We start from the raw sequence: 13661 nt of genomic DNA on the forward strand, positions 1-13661 counted from the left end.
AATAAAATGCCTTGGAAAATAAAATGCCCTGGAGGAGTTGGTGCCCATCCTGACTCGGATCAGGAACATTTAGACTGGAGGAGGAGGAGCAACCTAGTGGTAAAGGCAGAACTCATGCAAAGGCTATTCAAAGCATAATTAAATTGGCAAAAGCAACAGAAAGATACATGACAGGAACACTAAAGGAATTGAACTAAAAAGCTAAATAAGAATGGGACTAAACAAGGCTCACACTGCTGCAGTCTTTTGGGGTTTTTACACAAGGCTTACTAGACAGGTCAGACTCCCAGACCCCTCATCAATAAATGAGGATATAGAGTTATATTATGTTACGCTCTAATGTATTTACTTATTTTCCTACATGATGAATTCAACTGAAAGTTTGGGATGAAAGTCATTTTCTCACTTTGTCTCTTTTATTGGGAGAGTTATTACATTCCTGCTGATAATAATAGTTACAATGCAATGAATGTAGTTATGGAATAACATGGGTGTGAAACTATCAGGTTTTAATTAATAGTCATTACAGAGTCACGGTTAAGGCATTCTAGGCACAACGGGATGAACTTTTGAAGTTTTGTTGCTTGTGTTAAATGGATGGGAATAATGACATGATAGTACTGCTGTGTTAATGGAAAAATAACAATTATAGAAACAGCCATTTTTAATTTTTTTATTTTAAATTTTATTATTGTGACAAATATATCCCCATTGCTGTAGCTCAAAATACAGCAACAAATTACAACAAAACATCATTTTAGTGCTGTTGTATTTAGAGGAGCTAATATTGCTTGAAGTAATATTTTTGCTTGTAATGTATAGTATATAATACAGGGTACATGTATTGAAAGAAGTGAGTGACAGAGAATTTATTTAGTCTATTTTCTCGTTATTTCCACACACATGCTTACTTTTATGAAGATTAATAAAACCAATTAACCAAATACAGGTATACAGTATATGTCTGGCAACTGGCACCAGGCTGGCACCAGGCTCTAGCAGGCAGAACTAAATAAAATAAAATGAAATACTGAGATGCAATGAAATGGTTTTCGTGGGAAGAACATTACATAAACAAAGGCCTTGACAATGATGGACAAGGTGAAGAAAGCACTGGTATCAGTCTCTTTTATCTTTAAAATAGTGAAACAGCACTTGCAAAATGAAAACTTGCAAAACAACAATGCATTTTTTTACATAAAAAAAAACAAGATATCACATATTCTATTGCTATTCAAAGACTATCTTATTAGCCTGAACCAAGACAAAGAAAAATCTAAACAACAACAATAATTCATGCTTAAAACGTGGCATACTTTAGTAAATATGTGTTATGCTGTTATTACCAGGTTAATTCCCTGACCTGGAGTAGAAATTTCAGATGGCTTTTGCAATATATCATAACCTCTCAGAACCATAACAGGAGAAACGTGGTATACCGGTAAAGCAGTCTTTACCATCCTCATCTGAGAAAACCGCTCATAGTCTTTTATTTTTTTCTCTGATGTGACACCAGATGATGCCTCTAGCATTTTTACGGTTGCTTTTTAATTCTAAAATTCTTTTCAGGGCTATTTTTCACAACTGTCTACTAATTATTGCACGATAAATATGGCGTCCTGCTTTGGCAGATTGCCTCTTATTCTACATTATCGAAAGCAGGGCATGTTTCGAAATGCTTCTGAAAAGCGACACAGTATGAAGGCGGGCAATTACCCTTCATTATTTCAGTGTCTGAAAGGGTGTTTCCCCGCATGGCAAGGAGAGCCTTGAGATGGACACTCACTCATTATCTTTCTTAGAAACGGATTCTCATTCCTGGCTCTCTGAAGAATTAACAGAGAATTATCTATATCTTTGGGACCAACTCTCCCATAGACACAAACAAGATTTTAACAACAAGATGCAGAATTGTGTCAGTTGTTTAGAAATCTGACATAAATTTAGAACCATGATGACTTGCGTGTGGTGCTAAGCCCAACAGGTTGCTAGGACAGAATAGTTGAATCTGCAACGTTGTCGTCATCTTCTTCCACTTTTGCTGGAGACATGGAAGCCAACGGGAAGGAGTCAACCTGCACCTCCTCTTCGTCCGACTGAATAACAGGGGTGTCCATTCCCCCCTCACTGTTTTCCAGACTGTCAGCGTCGCTGGTAGTAGACGAGGTGGAGGAGATTCGATTGCTGGGGACCTGGCGCCCGCACCTGACCCTCAGGGCCATGCCGTCTCTGTAGACCACTTCGTTCTGCACATCTTCATCAACATTATCTGCCAAGCGCAAGAGAACACACAGCAACACAGAGCATGAATTCTGCTTCTGAAGGAGGTTTCTCAGCATTTTGGGAACAGATCCTTTAGTTTTTAACCTTGTTGACCTTGTTCATCTGACTCCATTATTTGTCAGAAATGTATTTGTTCTGATGATAGACATACAGAGACATTGCACAGGAATCATTTTTAATTTCTTGACACAAAAATTATAATATTGCAGTCATGTGGCATTACTGTATAATACATTGTACCAATGTTACATAAAGATTAGGCTGAGAGATGTAAAGGAAGAGATGGTGAAAGAAAGAAAAACTCAGGATTAAGTGTCTTGCTCAGGGACACAATGGTAGTAAGTGGGGTTTGGGTTCTCCTGGTTCATAAGCAAGAGTGTAACGCATTTGGGTTCTAAAACCCAAGAAAATGGTAGTAGGCATTATCACCTTTGTTGTACCCGACAATGGCCTCCAAAAAGGGTTGCCACAGACCAATCATGTTTCTGCCCCTTGGTGTTTCTACCTTGTCCTAACAGAACCCTTGACAAAGGAATGCAGAAATGCATTGGTCGTCCATCTCCCACACGACCCTCTTGGCATTTCAGGCTGTCTGGTCACCTGGTCATAGTCCTGGTTTGGAAGGTGGAGGCCACAGTTGGGAGACATAGCCAGGGGCTTCAGCTGTAAGTGACAGACGTGGAACTTCTTGCCTTACAGGAGATGCTTGTGTTACACTAGGCAGATTTGTGACTATAAATTGCCCGTAGGTGTGAGTGTGTAAATCAGTGTGTCGGGGTCCTGGGATTGTGGGGCCATATCTGCCGTCTACCCCAGCAATCTTCTTGAGGGCTACCCAGAAAAGAAACCTTAAATTATTGACATAAATTTAATTCTGTGGTGGGACATAGTCCAGCACATCCTCTATTAAAGAACCAGAAAGAAGCATGACTTTTAATAAGATTTGCGTGCGTGTCATATTGATAGGTTTGGTATGGGTTTGAATGGCATGGGTTTGAACCATTCAGAATGGGGAAGTAGCATGCCAGGGAAACAGAAATAATTACACAATAATTACACAAGTAATAGACCAAGTTATTTACTCTCCTTCAACAAACAGGTATGTACCAAGTTTTCTTTCTTGTTTAAATCATGTAAAAATGTTATAAATACAACAGTAACAGTGGAGTAGAAATTTCTAATGCCTTTTTCAATACACCATAACCTCTCAATGCTGGATGGTAAAAACTGTCTGTCAATAATTCCCTCCTTTTTACATGGGAAGATAGCCATTGCAATTTGTAATTTGCAATTTGTTTACTGATGAAGTGTAAATCCAGAGGACACCATGAAAAAGTACTTATTTTCAAGAATCTTTCTTTATTATTCATTAAGAATTACCATTCAATCTCTTCTCCAATTCCTGCTGAAACACAACCCATAATTGTGATAATGACAGCTGGTTTTGTGCAGCCTTTTCTTGTCTGTACTGGTTGTGTGCCAGAGTGTAATATGCAAATCTATAGAAATTCTTCCTGGCCCGCAAACAGCCCTTCTTTTTACCAAGAATGCCTTCAAGCAACAAGGTGTCTTGACTGTCAACTGAGTTTACATCAGATTTGTGTCAGAACATAATTTAACATCATTCCCTCTTTGACCTTTATCATTGCTTTCTGACAAGCATGGGGAAAGTGTCTAAAAGGTATATGCTTTCCGTCAATACTGTCCTTTTTACATAAGTAAGCTGCATTAAGCTGTATGGATATTTACATGACCCTTCTTTAAAGCGGTGGTGAGAATTACCTGGTCGGGGAGAAGCGAGAGAGCCACCATCCCCTCCAGAATTAAGGAATACATCCAGAGCCTCCTGATCGGAGATGTCCATCAGGTCCATTTGCTCCAACATGTCCACATTCACCTCCATAGATGAGATGCTTCCCATGGGAGCTGGAAATATATATGTTCACAGCATATTAAAGGAAGGTGGATTGAATATGAAAAAAATGCTTTGCAATTTCAATACAGCTTACTTTTACAGCACATTGAAACAATAACTTCCTAAGCAAGGTAAATGTGTCCACTGTGACAAAAAAACATGGCTTATGACTGAATTTACTGTATTTACACTACTGTAAAACTTTTTAAATATGGATTTAAAAGCACTGGCCACTAGGGGGCTGTTGTGGGTAGGTTTTGGCAAGAATAAGGAAGTTTTCTTATTTGGACGCTATTATGTATCAAAAAACCTGTGTCACAATTTCTGAGAAATGTTAAATCATATTTATGTCTTATTAAATGATGTATATGTTGAAAAATATAAAGTAGGTACTGACGTTTCTTGAAGTCAATGTGAAGGTGAGTGGTGGACAGGTAAACGTCCACGTCATGCTGATTGGCCTCTTCGAAGAACCTCTGTCTCTCCCGCGATTTCAGCTGCTGGGCTGTGTCCATGTCCAGGACCACCTGAGTATGTTCTGTTTCCGCTGGAAACCACACAACAGGGAATTCAGAGGGTAAATTCAGAGGGTAAATTGTCTTCATTCATGTCAAAAATGCTTTTTGGGGGTGCTCCAGTTCAGTGTTCCCGGATGGACAAATGTTCATTGTGCACGTCCCTGATTCCTGTACGGTTTATACGTATCCACGCTGTGTCTTGTCAATGTCGGGTCACTGTGCTTTTAACGTGAGGGCTTTCTGTGCCCTGTTTTTGTCCCTCCCCTGTAAATCCCCTGGTTTTTGTAAATTTCCCTGCACTGCCGCTGATCCCTGACAGATTGTACATGAGGACAAGTGAAATGTTAATCACATGAACCACAACATGCACTGACTACAATCCAACAGTGTCTATACTAATTATTCTGAGTGAGACATAAAGGGACAGAGAAGGGCAAGTGGAGGGGCATTATTAGGTTAGAGATCTATACAAATTGTGTTTGCCCCTTTTCTCTTCTGTCGTTATCTTTGCTAAAACCACATTTTGTCTCAGTAAAGAAATTATAATTGACGAATTTATAATTATAAATTCACAAATGAATATGTGTATGACTGTATTTGTGTTATACAATTCCAGAGAGCTGTAGAAAAATGGAACGAGGAATAGCAGTTGAGCGATGCCTTCATATGTACATGGTGGCCTGTCAGTCATCCTGAGTGACAGAACCCAGAAACATGGCCGCTAGGGCTACCAGCTAATGTTGTCAGCTGTCAGTAGACATGAGAAGACAACGTCTGAAACAGATTGATGCATGTAGTCTGTGGACAGAATAAAGCAGGAACATGGCCACCTCCCCAGCAGAACAGCGACCCGTCTGCCAGTATTATCTCTTCAAGAATGCAACACACAGATAGGGACAAAAGACTAGGGGTGACGTGACACCTGGAGATGTTTTGAATATTTTATGCTTGTTTGAGAAGAAAACAACAAAGTGCACTTTGTGAAGTTCTGATTGAAATAAAGTTCTGATTGTAATACATCTTCAAATACCAATCTTCAAATTTACACCACTTGATCCTCAACAGGAAAAGCCTTATTTGTTACATCAGGTTTTCAGAGCGTTGGTGAGTAATAATACGGTATCCTCCAAAACACTGTTATCCAACATGATCAAGTCATGCAGACAGCAGAGACTGTAAATGAAAGAGCAGAGGTGCGAGAAGACGTCCATCCCAGCGGATTAGCTGACAGCGCAGGGTGTAAACTCTTCCCGCGTTGTTGCTTTCTGCTGTTAGCAGCAACTTGTCAGTTTGAGTTAAGGGGCTCAAGTTCAATGCCAGGGTGATGGTGGTACAGGGGACAGCTCTGGTTGTGACTCAGACCTACAGATTACATAAGTGCTCCCCTTCCCTCCAGTCATGGTGCTCGAGTCACAGCCAGTGTGATGAACACAGAAAATGCATTAACACACACTCACTGTGGAAGCTGCCTGAGCATCGAGCAAGAATGTTACACTCAATAGGCCTTTTACATGCCATCATGTTGGCAATGGCTATGTGAAGTGAGGCTAAGACAAGCTAGAAAAGATCGCAAGATCACCTCAAATCTTCCCCTGAGACATTTCGGAGGAAATGTGTGACATTTTATTTAATACATTAAAGTTTGTGGGGGAAATTACAGACAATCCTTCTGCGCTAGTTAACACTATTCATGGCATCGTGGCATCCATGCATAGTGAATTAAACTTCTTGCATTATTCTCATGTTGTTGTTGTCATTGTACCCATATGAAACTAAAACTGTTGGGATAATAATATACAATATCCCGGAAATGAGGTCCAAAAGAGTATCAACTTTGGAGAGTGTGTGTGAAAACAGACCACACCACCGTATAAAAATTATTATTATGAAGAAGAATAATTATCATGTAAGCCTTGTAAAGTGTGTATCTCTTTATATTTGGGCATTTTTTACATAATCTAGAGAATTTTTCATAAATGTGCCAAATTGCTTGTCTTTGGCTACTGAGGAGACAACGCCCCTTCCATCCCGAAGCTCTCTCTTCAGGACATATTACACAACTAGAGACGTATCTGTGCTCCTGGCACCCAGTTATACAATAACACAGATTTGTGACCTTAACTGCAGAGAGAGCTCTGCTAGAGAGTTGCAAGATTCGCTTAGAAATCCTTGATCGCGATGAGCAGACACCCAAGGTGGGTCAGAGGCTAGAGCACTATGAAATCCCCTGAAGTGTGTATAATGTACAAACAGACATTTGCCTTGCCATCAGTGTTATGTAACATGTACATCACTAATGAGACCAGCAGCACAGAGGATTAGAGTGTGTGTGTGTGTGTGTGTGTGTGTGTGTGTGTGTGTGTGCAGTATTTATGTGTAAGAATCAGCTATCCTTGAAATGTTTTCTGATGAAGTCCATGTTGAGTGTTACATACCTATCACTGACACTTTTAAGTACTCTGTCTTTAGATAATCTTTCAAACCTGCCAGACCTGCCTCTTGAAAGGAAATGTCATACCCTGCCTTAAGGTCAGAGGCATAAGCCATGGTGGTAGTAGCCTAGTGGGTAACACACTCACCTATGAACCAGAAGACCCAGGTTCTAATCCCACTTATTACCATTGTGTCCCTGAGCAAGACACTTAACCCTAAATTGCTCCAGGGGGAGACTGTCCCTGTAACTACTGATTGTAAGTCACTCTGGAAAAAGGCATCTGATAAATGCTGTAAATGTAAGCCATGCTATGCAGTATTCATTTAATTGCAAACATAATAAAATGTAGTGTAACATGGTTTCGGTGAATATATTCATATAAGTGTATAAATTCTGTCCTATAAGTATGAACTATGATGTGGCAGAATGAAACAGAAATGTGTTAATTTTTTTACTCCTTTATTTATTTATTTGTTTATTTCCATTTCTCCTTGTAGGACTATTAACTTTCTGAACTGAAGAGAAGAGATTAGCTGAACATCAGCTTGCGCATTAAGGCAACCATTTACAATTAGCCTAAAACAGGATGTAAACAAGCTGGAGACGATTAGTCTCACCAGTCTATTGTTAGCCTCAGGGTCAGTGCCATTATGGCTCAGAAATCAACTCTCCCACCAATCAGCGGCCAATCAATGCATGCCAATATTGGAGCCATCTTAATGGAATTGCCACTACAGCTCACACTTCCCAGGCCATGTATTAATAGTGTAATCGAGGAGAGTGCTTGCACTGGCCAGCCAGCCCCCACCTACTCTGTCGGCTCTCCACCAGCTCTGAACTATTCCGACCTGACTCAGCTTTTAGGAACAAATACCCACTGAATGCCGCCCATTCAGCTGGATCACTGTGCTGATCAACGTGAAATAAGAAAACAATTACAACAGTACTACAGCGTTAATTAATATTATAAGCATATTTCTCAATATTCTCAAAAAAAATAGTCTGTGATGGTGTATTTATTATCTTCATCCTGTTAGGGGTCACACTATAATAGTTATTATTGCTATTACATTCTAAATGGCACTGTGTTATTTGAACAGCAGCCGTGAGACTCTTAATAGTCATGATAGGCATGCGGGACAGAGCGTACAAGGAAAAGATGGAAGACAGCAGTGAAGCACAGTTGCTCTTGGCAGTCTGATAAGATACAGATAAGATGCAGGTAAACGCAATGGCAGCCAGAGTTTAAAGTAAACAGCCATCTTGTGGCCTTAAAACACCCACGCAGACACACATTTACAACGATGAGGTTAAATACTCCGGTGTTTGGCACACAGTAGAGAGATGAGACCATCACTCTCTCAGTTCTCCACAAAAATTTGCAGTAGTTGCACATTCAGGTTGTTAGTCTTGTTTTGTTTGTCCTATTTCTCCACATAGTTAAAATAAACTCAATAAGAATTAATTTGATGTTAAATACTGTACCTGGGACATGTCATTGCATTGCTAACTTATGAAAGGGCAGTAAAAAAATATCGAATTATTTTGGTACAGGATGGGTGTTGATTCGATTTATTTTTTTATTGTATTTGATAATGCATCCAGGATCTACCAGTCTGTGCAATTTGAGGCAGCAGCACCAGGGCCGGCAGCTCTAATAAACTGAAGGAAGCACTGTGTGGTGGGAATCGTTTGGGATTTGGCTGTGAAGAGGAGGATGGTGCAACAAGCTGCTCAACATAATGGATGAAAATTCACACCGTGCACACGACCAACTGGCCAGACATTCAGTAGGTCGTTCCCAATGCAAAAGCAATCCTGTAAACATAATAACTAAATGGTTCTTATGTTCAGTCCACAACTAATAACCACAGTTTCCTTTGGGTCACAATTGCAAATGTTGTTTTTCATGTGAGATCCATTAACAGAAAAAAATAAGAGATCTTGAATTTTGTGATCTTGAGAAAAAGAAAGTTGATCTCTCAAGAAACATTTAGTTCATTAGTGATTTCCAAAAGATAACAACTAAAAACAATAAGACACGCATCTATAAATGCATTTATTCCATAGTTAGGGTTTAAAACATCTTATAATATTTAGACAGTCTGTCACACTCAAGTTATCTGAATATGCTCTCACTGAAATTAATTTCCAGACGTAGTGTTCAAATTGTTCATTGCATTGAATTACATTGAATAAGCGGCAGAGATCTGGCTTATTATTTTTAGTTACTGAGTCATACAACATTTTATCATTATACATCTCTGTATAGTGTGTGTGTTTCTCCTGGACTTTTATGCAACCTTTTTCTAACGTTTCACTTAAGCATGAAGAACAGAGCAAGATTTTTTTTTCTGAGCGTAAAAAAAAATATATCACCCGCTTCACCCATCCCCCTACCTAACCTCCATCCCTCTCTCTGTCTCTCATTCTCTCCCCCTCTCTTACATACACACATTCACGGTTAGCACAAAGAGGGAGCACTTATCCACATTCTCCACCAGACCCATCCATCCTTCCGTCTGTCCATCATTCTGCAGTGGGTTAGTAGACTTATGACTGATGCGCGTTCTGCACCAGGGGGTTCTGCACGTGCTGCTGCTTCAGCAGGTGTCAGGAGCTGATGGAGTGTTATTGTCTCCCCATAAATGCTATGAACCCTATCATCACAATGTCCCCTCACGCAGAGTTAAATGGATGGGTGTACACCTCTGTCCCCACTTCCTACAAGAGGCTAAGAAAAGATCACGGTCTGGATGGAGACTATTGGTCTCTGCCTTTGAGTACATATCTGTTTGTTTTTATGTGAGTATTTTGCATGGATATATTTGTGTGTGTGTGTGTGTGTGTGTGTGTGTGTGTGTGTGTGCATGCGCCCATATTCTGCAGATATTCTTCTTTGTTCCCAGGGGGCTAATGAGAGGCTGCTCTTCACAGATTTTTATTTATATATCCCTCCCCTTCTTCCCCCTCAGCATCACTCTCTTCTCCCTCCTTCCCTCCCTCCCTCCCTATCACACTCAGCTTCATACTGCATACTGCATTATCCCACAAGGGCCAAGGAGCGAAGAGGTATAAATATGATAACCACTGACAAATACAATAAAGCAGGGGAAGCGAGGAGCTCAGAAGTGCCTTTTTATCCTCTTTATGCTCCTTGTTAGTCAGGGCAGAATACGAATACGAAGGGCAGAATGCAGCATCAGCATCAGAAACTGCAGCCCAGACAACTGAGCTTAATATAATTTAGCCTGATATATTCATATGAGAAACATATCTGTCCATCACATATATAAACATATGCTTCATTGCTTGTCCATCACCCTAAGGAAACCTGAAGGGAGGGAACCACCTCGGCATCTCTGACTCCCTCTCTCCCACTCCTCTCCCACCGGGGATGAGGTCATTAGCTAGAACCTTGGTTTAAAAGCACTCAGGATCAGTCCAGGTCTGCAGATGAAATCCATACAGCAGAGGAATGCAAAATGTCCTGTCAAAACCATAAGTCAGCAATATTATTTTTATTATGTCATGTTTATTAAATGAGTAGGCCTGATAAGTGGCCTTTCCATTATGTGATAAGTGATAAAGTGAAGTGAAGTGATTGTCACGTGTGATACACAGCAGCACAGCACACGGTGCACACAGTGAAATTTGTCCTCTGCATTTAACCCATCACCCAGAGTGAGCAGTGGGCAGCCATGACAGGTGCCTGAGGAGCAGTGTGTGGGGACGGCGCTTTGCTCAGTGGCACTTCAGTGGCACCTTGGTGGATTCGAACCGGCAACCTACTGATTATGGGGCCGCTTCCTTAATCGCTAGGCCACCATTATGTGAAATACCCCCAAATAATAATGGAAATTTGAATAAGCATATGACCTTGTTAAACTTACCTGAATTTCAAATCTAGTGCCTTCACCAGACAGAACATCAGTAGAATCCCTTTCTCACATACGGTTTTCTCAGTACGGTGGCGTTGGCATTAAGGAAATGGACCCGTAATCAGCAGGCTACTGGTTCGAGTCCCAAACCAATGAAGTGCCAAAGCTCCGACCCCACACACTGCTCCCCGGGCGCCTGTCATGGCTGCCCACTTCTCACTAAGGGTGATGGGTTAAAAGCAGAGACCACATTTCGATGTGTGCATTGTGTGCTGTGCTGTTCATGTCCTTTCTCAACAAATTCTAAATTTAATGATCCAATGATCATTTTCTGTAAAAACCTCTGTAGTGTTTATATCAGCATGTATATGACTAAGACACAGCATAGAAGCACAATAAGGACAAAACATGTTGTTTTAGCTTCCCAGTATGAGATGGCTTCAGAAGCTGTCATAAAACTAAACAGAACATCATGAATGTTCTTGACTTGAACTTGAGTGCTCTCTTTTGGCTCTCTAGACCACATGTAATGTTATGTAAGTATTCTACACACAGCATTCTTATATTGGAGTATAGACATTGCAGTATAATAAGTTGAAGCTTCGTCTTTATTTCCACTTTATGGCTCAACCAATCAAGAACATCAGGTTTGCTGTTAAGGCAGGGTCTCTGTTTCTCTCACACATTTAATTGCTTCCCATGCCCAGTCTGCTCTGAAGCTATTTACTGAATCAGGTTCAGGCATGAAAGCACGTTTGTCACTTCCCACCTCCAGTATCCAGCCTGATAACCTTCTGCGTGATTGAACATTAAAAAGAGTTAAGACTCAAGACAAAAGCAGCAACTCAGACTACACTGACAGATGGTTTAAGATGTCTTGTCAGATACTCCATATGGCTGCTCTATAGCTGTACACTGTTAGACTGAATACTTTAGCCCACATATAGTGCCTGAATAAAAATCAATTAAGTTAAGAAAGACAGATGGAAATTCATATACCTTTGATTGACGGACATATAAGGACAGTGGGGTTCATTTAAGAATGGACACGTCACTAAAAAGTAACTAAAGGCTGTTGCTTAAACTGTTTCATCATTTAAAAAAAATGAATTATGACTCCAAGTGGATGGAGCATGTACTCACATGGCAGACGCTTACTGTGGTTCGGTCCTCCTGTGGCCGTCATTTTCCAGCGCAAACAGAGTTTCCCTTTGTGTGTATGTCTGCTTGTCTGTGTGAATAAATGTGTATCACACCCGGTGCATCCGTGCGGTGGCTATTCCCACTGTGAATGTTTGTGCGCATGTGTGTGTGTGTGTGTGTGTGTGTGTGTGTGTGTGTTTGTTTATGGGGAGATCTTCCACCAGTGGGACCACCAGAGGCTGGCCATTCCTGCGATTCTCATGAGTGCCCAGAATGTCCAGGAAGCAGGCACTGGAATCTCTCAAAGCAACATTCCCACCGTCTCTAAACCTTGGTGTCCCTAGAGAATTTAGTTCTGTCTCGCTCTCCTCTTCTTTTTCTCTCTTGTGGAAAGTAGGAGCAGCTTAGGGACAGAGGATGGAGAAAGGCTATGACTATTTGGCCTGTACCAACTGGACAGTCAGAACTGGGGGAGGTGAAAGGGAACGTTACATAACACGGAGGGAGATACCATGCTTGGAGCATTAGACTACACATGCTACAAATAAATATTTATTGTGCCTGATGTCTTAAAGCCAGAGCTTAACCTTTAACATTAGAATTAGAAAGATGAACATGTATAGCTCTTGTCAAAAGTCCCATATAGAAAAGTCACCAAATTGTGTTTGTACATGTTTTATGACATATTATGATTCATGTTCCAAAAATGTTAATTTCCATGAAAATGTTTAGTCAGTTTTGCATATTGATCATTATATAGAGACATATACAAAAATTCTACACACTCGTAGAATCCAGAACTGTAGTGTGTCTATTATAAAACTCATATTGTCAGAATGCAATTAGACATTTCTGTCACAGGGGGAATTCGATGACGTACTTGCAGACATACTTTGGGCGTGGGGATAAGCCGTCGTACCGGTAGAGGACACTGGGCGAGCGGGGCAGGAGGACCGGGGGCGCCTGGCCGGCGAGGAATGAGGAAGCATGAGGGAGTCAGTTCGGGATCTTTGGGAAGGACCGGGGCAGAGGAGAACCGGAAGACGGCGGGTATCAGGATGGTCCGGGATCTTGGACTGGACGGGAGTAGGTCTTGGGCGGCAGGAAGGTAGGGGAGCAGGGAATCCCGTCTTAACCGATGGGTCAGGTAGGTTCAAGGTCAGGGGCAGGTAGAGGTTGTAGCCAGGAAGTTCCGGTCGGGGTTCATTTCGTGGTTTCCAGGGGGTCAGGCAATTCTCGAAGTCGTGGGCAGGCGAAGGTCGTATTTCAGGAAGGTACAATTATCTTGGGTCGGGGGTGAGAGAGCTAGCGTCTCTGGCGAGTAAACTCATACAAAGAGCGGGCGTGTCTCCTTGGGGTTACCTCACTTTTATACTTGCCACCGCCCGCTTCCATTTCCTCTTCCGGGTCGTCGTCTCCCAGGCTGGTGAGGCGCCCTCTAGCGGGCTGGAGGCGCATTGGCCATGACAATTTTATACAGTCTGATA

The 13661-nt window shown here is 41.3% G+C and overlaps 1 protein-coding gene across 1 annotated transcript; it reads right to left on the reverse strand.

Annotated features, from left to right (window-relative positions):
• Positions 1–659: 659 nt before the first annotated feature.
• Positions 660–12605, reverse strand: LOC114798357 (dysbindin-like). Its single transcript, XM_028993997.1, has 4 exons — positions 12175–12605; positions 4596–4745; positions 4066–4209; positions 660–2269 (listed from the first exon to the last, which is right to left on the reverse strand). Exons 1-4 carry the CDS (start codon positions 12215–12217, stop codon positions 1989–1991), a joined length of 618 nt encoding a protein of 205 aa, XP_028849830.1. The 5' UTR covers positions 12218–12605; the 3' UTR covers positions 660–1988.
• Between the last annotated feature and the right edge of the window lie 1056 nt (positions 12606–13661).

This window comes from Denticeps clupeoides, chromosome 10, assembly GCF_900700375.1.
Source record: "Denticeps clupeoides chromosome 10, fDenClu1.1, whole genome shotgun sequence".
Taxonomy (NCBI): domain Eukaryota; kingdom Metazoa; phylum Chordata; class Actinopteri; order Clupeiformes; family Denticipitidae; genus Denticeps; species Denticeps clupeoides.